The 14,401-nt window shown below is 46.3% G+C and overlaps 1 protein-coding gene across 1 annotated transcript in view; it reads right to left on the bottom strand.

Moving 5' to 3' along the window:
* ndufs2 (NADH:ubiquinone oxidoreductase core subunit S2) overlaps positions 1-9,242 on the bottom strand; it is a 15,377-nt gene extending 6,135 nt beyond the window's left edge. Inside the window, exons 1-4 of the mRNA XM_062516619.1 lie at positions 9,117-9,242; positions 8,182-8,285; positions 5,428-5,618; positions 2,803-2,923 (exon numbers count right to left, since the gene is read on the bottom strand). Of these exons, the coding sequence (XP_062372603.1) occupies positions 2,803-2,923; positions 5,428-5,618; positions 8,182-8,285; positions 9,117-9,220 (520 nt within the window). The 5' untranslated portion in view covers positions 9,221-9,242. The remainder of the gene's footprint in view (positions 1-2,802; positions 2,924-5,427; positions 5,619-8,181; positions 8,286-9,116) is intronic.
* Positions 9,243-14,401: the final 5,159 nt, after the last annotated feature.

Below are 14,401 nucleotides of genomic sequence, written 5' to 3' on the forward strand. Positions count from 1 at the left end.
CACACACACACACACACACACACACACACACACACACACACACACACACACACACACACAGGGGCCAGGAGTGGGGATCAGGCCGGATTAACCTCAAATGTGGCTCAGCGGAGTGCCAGCCTCTCACCATGGCAACCCCAGGGCACAGAGCGCCATCACATTGGGAGATGATGGAGGGATGACAACCACATACACACACACACGCACACACACACACACACATACACAGAGCGCCATCACATTGGGAGATGATGGAGGGATGACAACCACATATACACACACACACACACGCACGCACGCACGCACGCACACACAGAGGGCGATCACATTTGGAGATGATGGGAGGGATGATCATTTAGAAAGGTAGTGCGTTGCCATGGTAAAAGGTGTGTAAGGCAATGTGCTGCCATGGCGAGAGGCATGTAGGGTAGTGTTTTGAGTGTGTGTGTGTGTGTGTATCTCTGATCATCTGGGCTCTGGGTGCAGTGAATGTGTGTGTGTGTGTGTGTGTGTGTGTGTAAACTTCTGATCATCTGGACTCTGGGTGTAGTTGTGTGTGTACCTCTGACCATCTGTGCTCTGTGTGTGTGTGTGTGTGTGTGTGTGTGTGTGTGTGTGTGTGTGTGTGTGTACACTTCTGATCATCTGGACTCTGGGTGTAGTTGTGTGTGTACCTCTGATCATCTGAGCTCTGTGTGTGTGTGTGTGTGTACCTCTGATCATCTGGGCTCTGGGCGCGTGTGTGTGTGTGTGTGTGTGTGTGTGTGTGTGTGTACTGTACGTACCTCTGATCATCTGGGCTCTGGGCGTGTGTGTGTGTGTGTGTGTGTGTGTGTGTGTGTGTGTGTGCGTGCGTGTGCGTGTGCGTGTGCGTGTGCGTGTGTGTACCTCTGATCATCTGGGCTCTGGGTGTGTGTGTGTGTGTGTGTGTGTGTGTACCTCTGATCATCTGGGCTCTGGGCGTGCGTGCGTGCGTGCGTGCGTGCGTGCGTGCGTGCGTGCGTGCATGCGTGTGTGTGTGTGTGTGTACCTCTGATCATCTGGGCTCTGGGCGTGTGTGTGTGTGTACCTCTGATCATCTGGGCTCTGGGCATGTGTGTGTGTGTGTGTGTGTGTGTGTGTGTGTGTGTGTGTGTACCTCTGATCATCTGGGATCTGGGCGTGCGTGCGTGCGTGCGTGCGTGCGTGCGTGCGTGCGTGCGTGCGTGCGTGTGTACCTCTGATCATCTGGGCTCTGGGCGTGTGTGTGTGTGTGTGTGTGTGCCTCTGATCATCTGGGCTCTGGGTTTGTGTGTGTGTGCAGTGTTTCCCACAGAGTAGAAGGCAATGTGTGGTGGTCGCCCCATATCTGACGGGGGGGGGGTGCACCCATATTTTTCATTGCATCGCCTTTTTATCGCTCCCCTTTCATATAATGTTTTTTTTTTTTTTTACCAAGATGTGAAGCTTGTCTTTATTTGAAACACACACACATTATGCAATTATTTACATTATATAGGCCTATACTGACATTTCTGATATTCATAACAGCAAACTTTATGCAGATTATAGCCTACTATTCATATTACAACTCCACTTCTTAAATTCAGCTGTCTGGTTGAAGCCTCGAAATATTGTAAACATAGCAGGCTAAGCTTATCATACTCTACTGGTTGGACTGTTCAGTTTCCCCACATGTGTTTAAGTTTCAAGGTAAGCTAATACTTTTTCTCCTTGGGACAGGCCCTTTAAATCTTGGAGTTGAAAAACATTGTTGGTCAGTCAACTTGAATGCAAGAGTTTTAATCAAATGTCTGTAGCATAGCCTACTAATGATGCTAACCAAATATAACAGTAATTTAGCTAGTCGTCTTCTGTGCGTCAATGCGCCCACGATTGTGAATGTTTTATTTGGATTAAATGTGCATGTGGAGGGCGGCTGTCCATTGAGCGCGCAGATAGCGGGCCAAGGAGAATGAGTTTACTTGTACTGTTTGGTAATTAAGTTGCACGTATAGACTGCAAAAGTTGCGGGAGAACTTTATGCTTCTACCCGAGCAGCGTCAGGTGCATCAGTGCGACCACCGATGATCTCGTTGGTTTTCATGGAGACAGACAGCCGCGGTGTGCACGGAGGGTAGGGGCTGTGCGTGTTTGTGTGTATGAGAGACAGACGCGCGAGTGACAGAGAGGGAGCGCAGGGAAAGGAAATTCAGCTTTACGAATGCTGCGTGTTTTTCAATAGCGTTTCAAAATAAAAATAAATAAATAAATAAATAAATAAAACAATAACGAAACGCAATATGTGGCGGCCGGTGCTGAATCTGTGGCGCACCGCCACAAATTTGTCTATGTGTGGGAAACACTGCATATGTGTGTGTGTGCCTCTGATCATCTGGGCTCTGGGTTTGTGTGTGTGTGTGCGTGTGTGTGTGTGTGTGTGTACCTCTGATCATCTGGGCTCTGGGCGTATGTGTGTGTGTGTGTGTACCTCTGATCATCTGGGCTCTGGGCGTGCGTGCGTGCGTGCGTGCGTTCGTGCGTGCGTGCGTGCGTGCGTGCGTGCGTGCGTGCGTGCGTGCGTGCGTGCGTGCGTGCGTGCGTGCGTGCGTGCGTGCGTGCGTGCGTGTGTACCTCTGATCATCTGGGCTCTGGGTGTGTGTGTGTGTGTGTGTGTGCCTCTGATCATCTGGGCTCTGGGTTTGTGTGTGTGTGTGCGTGTGTGTGTGTGTGTGTGTGTGTACCTCTGATCATCTGGGCTCTGGGCGTATGTGTGTGTGTGTGTGTGTGTGTGTGTGTGTGTGTGTGTGTGTGTGTGTGTACCTCTGATCATCTGGGCTCTGGGCGGTGCCTGGATGTTGAGCAGCTTCTCCACGGCCAGAGAGTACGCCTGCTCATTACACATCATGGACACGTAGTCCAGCCGGTCAAAGTAGGGCAAGGCCTGCAAACACACACACACACACACACACACACAGACACACACACACACACACACACACACACACAGACACACACAGACACACACAGACACACACAGACACACACAGACACACACAGACACACACACACACACACACACACACACACACACACACCGAGAGAGAGAGGAAGTGTTACAACATCACACACACAGGTGGCACTACATCTTTTCACTGACCGTCACACAAGGTCGTTAGAAAATTTCATTAGCTATTTTTTGTGTGTCGTTTTCATTTTCCTGTCAATTTGGCGTGACATCACATCCCCCTGATCTAAGTGGAAAACTATCACCTGTGGGCTGGGAAAAGTAACTCTGTGAAGGTGTCACACACACACTCCCAGATATTCTTTCCTTTGGGTGCTCGCAGGAGCTAAAAAAAAGTCTGATTTCATGTAGACCAGTTGCATTTGGTCTGAACTGCACTTGAGCTAAAGCCAAGCAGCAATCAGTGTGACACACACACACACATCAGTGTTCTCATCTGCAGCACTTCTCCTCTGACTTCTCCGTCATGGCGTCAACATTTCCGTCAACGACTCTAATCACCTTATGTACTGACAAAAGGTCAAGACCTAGATGATCACTGCCTCTTCACACGCATGCACACACACACACACACACAAGGTGTTTTGGAAGATATATGTACGATGACGATATCAGTATGTCTGGTCTCCCTTGCTCACACCCACACAAAGTCTGTTCTCTAAAAGGTCACATTTATTCAACAATAACCCTGCCGCTATACCATGACATGCTATATAGGTACATAACAGCTGTCCTATACCATAACATGCTATATATATGTAGACATAACAGCTGTCCTATACCATGACATGCTATATATGTACATAACAGCTGTCCTATACCATAACATGCTATATATATGTAGACATAACAGCTGTCCTATACCATGACATGCTATATATGTACATAACAGCTGTCCTATACCATGACATGCTATATATGTAGACATAACAGCTGTCCTATACCATGACATGCTATATATGTAGACATAACAGCTGTCCTATACCATAACATGCTATATATGTACATAACAGCTGTCCTATACCATGACATGCTATACATGTTCATAACAGCTGTCCTATACCATGACATGCTATATATGTTCATAACAGCTGTCCTATACCATGACATGCTATATATGTTCATAACAGCTGTCCTATACCATGACATGCTATATATGTACATAACAGCTGCCGCTATACCATGACATGCTACATCATAACCTATACCATGACATGCTACATCATAACCTATACCATGACATGCTACATCATAACAGCTGTCCTATACCATGACATGCTACATCATAACCTATACCATGACATGCTACATCATAACAGCTGTCCTATACCATGACATGCTACATCATAACAGCTGTCCTATACCATGACATGCTACATCATAACAGCTGTCCTATACCATGACATGCTATATATGTACATAACAGCTGCCGCTATACCATGACATGCTGCATCATAACCTATACCATGACATGCTACATCATAACAGCTGTCCTATACCATGACATGCTATATATGTAGACATAACAGCTGTCCTATACCATGACATGCTATATATGCAGACATAACAGCTGTCCTATACCATGACATGCTATATATGCAGACATAACAGCTGTCCTATACCATGACATGCTGCATATGTTCATAACAGCTGTCCTATACCATGACATGCTATACATGTTCATAACAGCTGCCGCTATACCAAGACATGCTATATATGTTCATAACAGCTGCCGCTATACCATGACATGCTATATATGTTCATAACAGCTGCCGCTATACCATGACATGCTGCATATGTTCATAACAGCTGCCGCTATACCATGACATGCTATATATGTTCATAACAGCTGTCCTATAGCATGGCATGCTATATATGTACACAACAGCTGTCCTATACCATGACATGCTGCATCATAACCTATACCATGACATGCTACATCATAACAGCTGTCCTATACCATGACATGCTATATATGTTCATAACAGCTGTCCTATACCATGACATGCTATATATGTACATAACAGCTGCCGCTATACCATGACATGCTACATCATAACCTATACCATGACATGCTACATCATAACCTATACCATGACATACTACATCATAACAGCTGTCCTATACCATGACATGCTACATCATAACCTATACCATGACATGCTACATCATAACAGCTGTCCTATACCATGACATGCTACATCATAACAGCTGTCCTATACCATGACATGCTACATCATAACAGCTGTCCTATACCATGACACGCTACATCATAACAGCTGTCCTATACCATGACACGAGCAGTTCACCAATAACGATAACGACGTTCTTGTCTCTAGTGGCAACACTCAAGAGACGCCTACAGGCGGTGCTCCTGTGGCAGGGTCGGGGGTCGGGGGGTCGTTGGCGTGGCGACGCACCTGCAGGTAGGTCTTGTACTCGATGAGCTTCTCGGTGCCGCGGTGCAGCAGGCCCACGTGCGGGTCGCACTTCTTGACGGACTCGCCGCTGAGCTCCAGCACCAGGCGCAGCACGCCGTGAGCAGCGGGATGCTGGGGGCCGAAGTTGATGGTCAGGTTGGCCACGCCCTTATCCGAGGGGGGGTCCTTATCTGGGGGGGGGGGGGGGGGCATGAGAAGAGTCTGTTTACAACATGTACATATACACACACACACACACACACACTACTGCACGCTGAGGGCCGAAGTTGATGGTCAGGTTGGCCACGCCCTTATCCGAGGGGGGGTCCTTATCTGGGGGGGGGGGGGGGGGCATGAGAAGAGTCTGTTTACAACATGTACACACACACACACACACACACACACACACACACACACACACACACACACACACACTACTGCACGCTGAGGGCCGAAGTTGATGGTCAGGTTGGCCACACCCTTATCCGAGGGGGGGTCCTTATCTGGGGGGGGGGGGCAGGAGAAGAGTCCGTTTACAACATGTACACACACACACACACACACACACACACTACTGCACGCTGAGGCCCGAAGTTGATGGTCAGGTTGGCCACACCCTTATCCGAGGGGGGGTCCTTATCTGGGGGGGGGGCATGAGAAGAGTCCGTTTACAACATGTACACACACACACACACACACACACACACACACACACACACACACACACACACTACTGCACGCTGAGGGCCGAAGTTGATGGTCAGGTTGGCCACACCCTTATCCGAGGGGGGGTCCTTATCTGGGGGGGGGGCATGAGAAGAGTCCGTTTACAACATGTACACACTACCACCATCCTACACACACACACACACACACACACACACACACACCTGCACGCTAGTCCAGCTCCTTAACCACTACACTACCACCACCCCACAGTATATCACACACACACACACACACACACACACACACACACACACACACACACACACACACACACACACACACACACACACACACACACACACACACACACACACACGCTGAAGGAGACAGGGATAACTCAGCAAATGTCATCTACTACTCTGTGGTGCGGTTTCCTACGAGAGAGTGCCTTAATACCTCTTGGGCAGACTTGAAGGAACACGCACACTTTTTGGGACTTAAGCTTATTAAAGAGTCACTTCACCCCATAACTCCACCCACTTCACATTTCTGAAAACGGCTTTCAAAATGGGCGAGACGTTCTGAAATTTTGGAGAGAGAGTGCAGCACTGCTGCAACCAATCAACCATGGTGATTTCGTGTCAATCTGGGAATGAGTGCTGCAGACATGGCTTATCACAGGTAGGCTAATCAGGGCAGCAGGTGTTGGGGCGTTTCAGTCCTAATTTGTAACGACCCGGTGACGTAGTGTCGGACTAGAAGTGCAGGACAATGTCAGCATTCCAATAGTATTTTGGACCAACATGCCATGGCATGTTTTCAAACGGTAGTATGCGCGAGAGAGCAATATCTCCAATACAAAATCAGACGAAATGTTACTTTTGTCGAGAAACACGATTTTTGTCAATATTAACCCTGGTAATAGTACAGTTCACCACTTATGAGTATTTTCAATCAATCAACAGCTCAAAAAACCTATTTTAGGGTGCAGTGACCCTTTAACTGTGTTGCCAAGTGTTAGCTTACAGAGTTAAGTAGCATTCACACCAAAAACAATAACGATAACTATAACCATAACGATAAAAGCACCCACACTGGCCAACGATAAGAAAATTCTCTCTTCATGTTAATTAATGTGATGGCTAGAATATTATGGGTTCTAATTGGCTGTTAGCTTTTTATCGTTCTCAAAATCGCTCTAAAAAGTGATCAACAACGATATCGTATTTCATGTCGTTATCGTTATAGTTTACGCGTTAACGCTGTCATTCATATTAATGAGAGCAATATTTGTTTATAGTTATCGTTACAGTTGTACAGTTGTTACAGTTGTGACGATAACTATACGATCGTATCGTATAGTTATCTTGGTGTGAACGGCCCTTTAAAACGTGTACAAATAACAATATCAAATGAGGCACAGCGGGGTTTTTTTAAGCATCTACATACTTGGTACTTAGTTCACATTCGGGCGAAGCACTGCTCCTTGGGCGGAGTGATTCAGGCAAAGCACTGCTCCTTGGGGTTAGAAGAGGTAGTACCAGCGCTCTTCAGGTGCTGCAGATCCCTCCGCCCAAGTAGCAGTGCTTCGCCTGAATGTGAGTAGTTGGACCATTACAGGATGCTCCAGACGCCACAAGAACGGGGTATCTTAAAGGAGCCACACCACTTTGATGACACTACGTCACAAGAATGCTCTTCTGTTGACCTTAGTTTTGTTAGCTACTGGGCATGGAGGCCAATTATGAGATCTGTCCATCATCACCAATGTAGCAACATTCATTGGTGAGATCAATTGTTTTATACCATCACATCTCTAGTGGCTGATAACAAAGTTGAGTGGCTGATAGATTTCAGAATCCACCATCCACAGTGGTAGGTGGACAAAACATTTAATTTCCATCCCCGGAGAAGACGTGTGTGTGTGTAGACGTGTGTAAAAAACATACTGCATGTGTGAGAAGATGACGTGTGTATGTGTGTGTGTGTGTGTGTGTGTGTGTGTATAAACAACACATGTGTGAGACGACAATGTGTGTGTGTGTGTGTGTGTGTGTGTGTGTGTGTAGGAAACAGCTGTCTCACCGTTCCATGGAGGGGGCACCCACTTCTCACTGATGGCGCTGGGGTACATGACAGCACCCGCAAACTGCTCTGTCCACTCCACATCGGGCTGCCACTGCTTATGCCTAGAAGGACACACACACACACACACACACACACACACACACACACACACACACACACACACATCTGACATTGGAACTTGTCTCGGAGATTGTTAACTTAAATTTCTCCATCTTGTTGTCTGTATCGGAATGTTGCCATAGAGATCTGCAAAATGTTGTCAACAAGAACACTGGTGTTTCTCATAAGTCGCATGCAAGTTTGATAACATCCACGTCCAGCCTCGCTTGCGTCACCTGCTTTGCACTACGGCATTAAGATGCCGTTACACAAACGTCCTGTCAAGATCTAACAACAACACAGGTGTCAACACGTAGTGTTGGGTGAGATCAATGCGGATACAGCACACTACCTCACATCTAAGACATGTTGTCAGGCATGTCAGGTCCTTCTGAGAGTATCGTCCTCCCTCTCTGGTATCATAACTTAAAAAAACACCAACTTAACCGGCTATTTAGCCGACTGCTTGGAACTCCAAACTAGCCTAGCTATGCTACGTTACAACACATCACAGGTCAGCTGTCTGGTGGGGCATTCAGACACCGTTTAAAGGTAGAACACAAGTCACTGGCCTGATACAAAGCCGATCTGTTCTCTGTGCTACTAAACAGTGCTCTTGCCAGAGAGACTTTAATCTAACTCAAGGAATGACGCCAGTTGCGAAGTGTTTTGCTAGCCTCCTGCCACCGGAATACTAGCACGCAAGTCGGCTAAATGCTAGCTAGCGGTCTGACACGCACAGCTCACTGTCAAAAGTGTATTTGTCTCTAACGTCCAGCGGATGCGCGAAAAACTGCTTAAAGTGACAGATAACATCACGTGGAAGCATTTACCTGTTCTGCAGGACCATACATCCCGGACTCACAGCATTATGGTTTAAAATTGCAGCTGAAGGACGTCCGAGTTTGCTAAGCGACCTCAGTAGAGTCGCCGCCATCTTTACACTGTCCTGCACACTGGACTCTAACACGCATGCGCACCATCTAGGTTTTATAACGCAAGAATTCAGTCCGCGGTGACAATGCTGCCATCTGCTGTAGCGGATGCCACTGTAGCAGAGAGCAGCAGTTTAGGATGGCGAGGCCACATAGCCAGGATGAGATCCTCCACCACATAGCCTTTTCTGGACCAACCTGGAGAGGTCCCATTGCCTTTTCCTAAAATGGCTGGTGAATCTAACTGCTACCTGCAGATGTGTAGCCTACAAGCCCAAACTACCACCAGGCAAAGCAACCGCTCCTCATTATCAGGCTCATGAAAAGGCTGTAGCCTAGGGGTCCCAAACTGTTCTGGCTCACAGTGACAGCACCCCTGATATCTCTTTTCCATCCTTTTTTTTTTTTTTTTACTTTTTACTCTCAACTTCCTTTGTGCCATATTTGTACTCCATGCACGCTCAATGGTGTTTTTTGCCCCCAACGGCACCTTCCAGGCAGCACAGCCTAAAAGGCACTACCTTTACCCTATTCCTAATCCTAACCCCTTCAACCCTCATCCTACCCCTAAACTGAGGGGAGTAGTGCCTTTACCCTATTCCTAACCCTAAGCCTAACCCCCTCAACCCTCACCCTACCCCTAAACTGAGGGGAGTAGTGCCTTTACCCTAATCCTAACCCTAAGCCTAACCCCCTCAACCCTCACCCTACCCCTAAACTGAGGGGAGTAGTGCCTTTACCCTAATCCTAACCCTAACCCCCTCAACCCTCATCCTACCCCTAAACTGAGGGGAGTAGTGCCTTGGACTATTCCGTGGCACCTCCTGGCATGCGCCACGACACTCGAGGGTGCCCTGCCCATAGCAGCCATCTTCACCCTGGCCCATAGCAGCCATCTACTGTACTGCACCCTGGCCCATAGCAGCCATCTTCACCCTGGCCCATAGCAGCCATCTTACTGTACTGCACCCTGGCCCATAGCAGCCATCTTCACCCTGGCCCATAGCAGCCATCTTCACCCTGGCCCATAGCAGCCATCTTCACCCTGGCCCATAGCAACCATCTACTGTACTGCACCCTGGCCTATAGCAGCCATCTGCTGCACTGCACCCTGGCCCATAGCAGCCATCTACTGCTGTCCTCTATTACTGCACCCTGGCCCATAGCAGCCATCTACTGCTGTCCTTCATCACTTCACATTTGCAACATTCATTCTTAAACATTATAGAAACAGGTGTCTGTTGTAGGATTCTTTAGTGGTTTGCGTTGTGTTTCAGTTTCAATGTTCTAATGTCTGAATTGAAGTTGGTCAATAAAGCTTGATGGCTGGATCAGGATCGGCGATTGAATGATGATTTACTGCTGGTACAATAAGTGAATAACATAGCTCAGTAAAACTGACAGAGTCCTCGTAGTGTGAATTGCTATCAAGCGTGGCACATAGTATCTTGCGCGTGATGCTATGCGGTTGGCTTCTCGATCCGTCTCAGCGAGAAATCCTTAAGCGAAATTAGTTATACAAACATTCTGACATGAATCATACATGTAAACAATCAAGTGGAAAAACCCAGCTCTGACCCAGATACAATGGCTCCAGCCCACGGCCCATGTTATCTAGATGTTCTGAGCTACAAGGCCTTCTCTGACGTAAACATGCCTACTTGTGCACCTACAGTAATATCAGAGCTTAGAGCTTATCCCATACTATGATGAACACATCAGAATACAGTCAGAATACCCCAGAATTCAACACTGTATAGTGCAGTGTTGGCTTCATACAGATGCCCATATTACTGTCACTTGAAAATGTGGAAAGTACTGAAAATACAGAAGGCCTATGATTCACATTATTTATACATGGTCTATATTGTATGCATTTTGTATATTGTCAATGCAGTATTTGGACTATACTGTATGTTGTATATTATCAATGCAATATTTGGACTATACGTTGTATTATCAATGCAGTATTTGGACTGTACTGTATGTTGTATATTATCAATGCAGTATTTGGACTACTGTATGTTGTATATTGTCAATGCAGTATTTGGACTGTACTGTATGTTATCTGTATGTTACTAGTATATTATCTAGGCTTTATATCAGTCTTTATATTATTTTTTACACAGCTTCACATCCACTATTTAGCACATTGCAAACATCACCAAATAGCAAAACAAGTAGCCTACCACACTTTAAGAGAGTAGCCTACTGGCGATTATACAGTATTTAGGTCCTTCTGCAGTAGCTCTTCATATTGGGTGTGTTTTATGGTGGTTTCTTTTCTCTCAGGTTCACAGGAAGTTAAAGTGATAGCCTCGTGTGAAATGATGACGCGTTCACAAGTCTTATAAAAACAGTGCTTTTTTATTTCTGTAATACTGTGGAAAAATAATTACATACCATTTTTAAAAAATATTGAAAAAATTAAAATGAAATAAAAAATGAAAGTTCAATAAGTTTTGTTTTACATCAGTTGAACATTTTTCTTTTTCTTTTCTTTGTGTTTTTTTTTCTCAGCTACGAAGAACAGTACAGTAAGATCAATGTTTATTTCCTAAGGTCAAAGACACAAGAATACAGGATACAGTCCAACCAGCTGAACAAAGGTACAAGAGAGGGATTGTGGAGGAAGTAAAGAAATCACACACACAAAGACCTCTGCACACTGAAACTCATACCACACACACACACACACACACACACACACACACACGGCCACGTGCATGTTTGAACACACACAGGCCTGCACACATACAAACACACACAGATGCCTGCAAGAACACAGACACAGACACACACACAGACACACACACACACACACACACACACACACACACTCACCCATGAACACATTTTCCTGCACTCACACAAACCCATTCATACACACTTTCAATCTTTCCACAATCCCTGGGCCTATTAGTGGCTGATAAAGTGTGGGGAAGAAGAATAACTAGTTATAAGACAGGTTTTTCCTAAGGCCACTCAAAGTTTGAACCCCCCCCTCCCTCCTATTTTATACGCTCTCTCTCCACCAATCATGGAGCTTCAGTCACTAACTCCGCCCCTTAAAGCTTCAGTCTGCTAACAGACCACTGTGTCTTCCAATCGCGCTCAAGGGGCCGATGACTGAGTCTTGTAGTCTTGTCAACGAGGGCAGTTGTTGACGAAGCATCCATTCCTAGCCTGCCCCCTCCGTCCTTGTTGCGTTGCGGATCTTTGTCCATCTCTAAAGCAGGTTGAGACGGCGTGCTAGCAAAGCTAACTGCTTGTAGTGGCCTCAACAGGCAACAAGGTAACCCCCCCCCCCCCCTTCCCCTCAGTCTTTCCTTTCAAAATGTTTCTGTCAAGCAACGGAAAACATAACAATACTGCATTTTAAGAAGAACATCACACTGATGTGAAATCATATCTGAAGTAGGTATTACAAGTATTTACAGGACTCACTCACTCTTCCTCCTCTTTTTTTGTTTTCTTTTGTTTTGTTTTTGCGATGCAAAAAAGTGGAATTGGGACGAAGACGGAGAGGCAAGTCGTGGGGAAATAAAAGACTAAGCAGGCTCTGGGTCAGTTCAGTTCTGAAAGCCTGGTATGAGGGTCTGTCTTCATCCTCTTGTCCGTGGTCCTCTTCATCTCAACACTCCTCCTCCTCCTCCTCCTCTGTCTGTGATGCCCAGCAGAGAGTGTGTGGATCTCTGCGCGTACCGTTCGGTCTCAGAGTCCCTCTCTCAGGTCCTTCAAAGGTAGGTGTGTGTTCACTTGGGGTACATGTGTGCCGACTGACTGGGTGTGTGTATGGGAGGAGAGTCTATTGGGTTTTCTTTCTGTACAGTGATGTGTGTGTGTATGTGTGTGTGTGTGTGTGTGTGTCTGTGTGCGTGTGTGTGTGGGCAGGAGGTCGTTTTTGCTGCTCTCTGTGCGACTAGGTGAAGTACCTAAACCTAAACACAATCTACAGCCTTAAGGCTGACTTCCTCTCTAAGCCCCGCCTCTTCCTGTCCACACCTCAACCCGCCCACCCTTCATAACTACGAGTCCAGACAGATAAACAACAACAATAACACGCGTCTGCATATTTCCATACTTGTTGAGGTGAATATCACCCAAATTAAGACTGATACTCTAAACGCTGAACCTTTGGTCCACAATTTGTTACAGAAATATGACAAAAATAATTCTGTAAATTCTGCAATATTAAAACATAGAGAATGTTCTAGTCTAGTGTGCAAATGGATACAGGTAGATATACGTATAAGGGTACTTTAAATGGGAATACTGGAATGCAGTGCAAACAGGCCCCACTGCAGCCACCATGAGATACCAGTGGGGCGTTCCAACATGTATATGCGAGTATATGTGCTCACAGATGACCAACCAATCACCACATGATAAACAAACAAACAAACAAATAAACGGAATATAACGAAACAGCAAAAATAAACAAATAATAATAAAAAAAACATATATATGGCCATTCACGACCCTTCCACTGGTTGAGGTCCCGCCCCCTTTAACATAAACCAATGAAAATACACCTTGGTGTCACCGGAATCTCTGCAAGGGGGCGCTGTCGTTCTCCCTCCAATTCTAATCCGGATAGCATCCGCCTTCAGAGCAGATCTGTGTTGAGGGCGTTTGGGGCCGGTTAACCCACAGCGGCCCCAAATCAAGACCCAGGTCTGGGGCAACATTTGGGTTTTTTTTTCCATTGCATGGTATCAGCTCAACTTGACTCAACTCTACTCGATTTTGGTGTTCGTTTTCCAATGTAACAAAGTACCCCCATAAGCTAGCCAATTACCATAGCAACGCTGAAGAAAACAACAGTAACGTCATTGACGTCACCTTTTGGTATTGCCTCAGCTCGCTTGGAACCCAAACGGAGGTGATACCAAAAATAGTACCAGGTACCAAGTACCAGGTTTTGCTAATGGAAAACCAAAAAAAGTCGAGTCGAGAGTCGAGTCCCAAAAAAGAGTCAAGTTGAGTTGAGAAGATGCAGTGAAAAGCCCCTTAACTCCAAAGCAGAACCAGAACCAGATCCTGGTCTGGATTAACTCTGAAGCTGTAGCAGAACCAGATCCTGGTCTGATTAACTCTGAAGCTGTAGCAGAACCAGATCCTGGTCTGGATTAACTCTGAAGCTGTAGCAGAACCAGATCCTGGTCTGGATTAACTCTGAA

This window comes from Sardina pilchardus, chromosome 16 (genome assembly GCF_963854185.1).
Source record: "Sardina pilchardus chromosome 16, fSarPil1.1, whole genome shotgun sequence".
NCBI lineage: Eukaryota > Metazoa > Chordata > Actinopteri > Clupeiformes > Clupeidae > Sardina > Sardina pilchardus.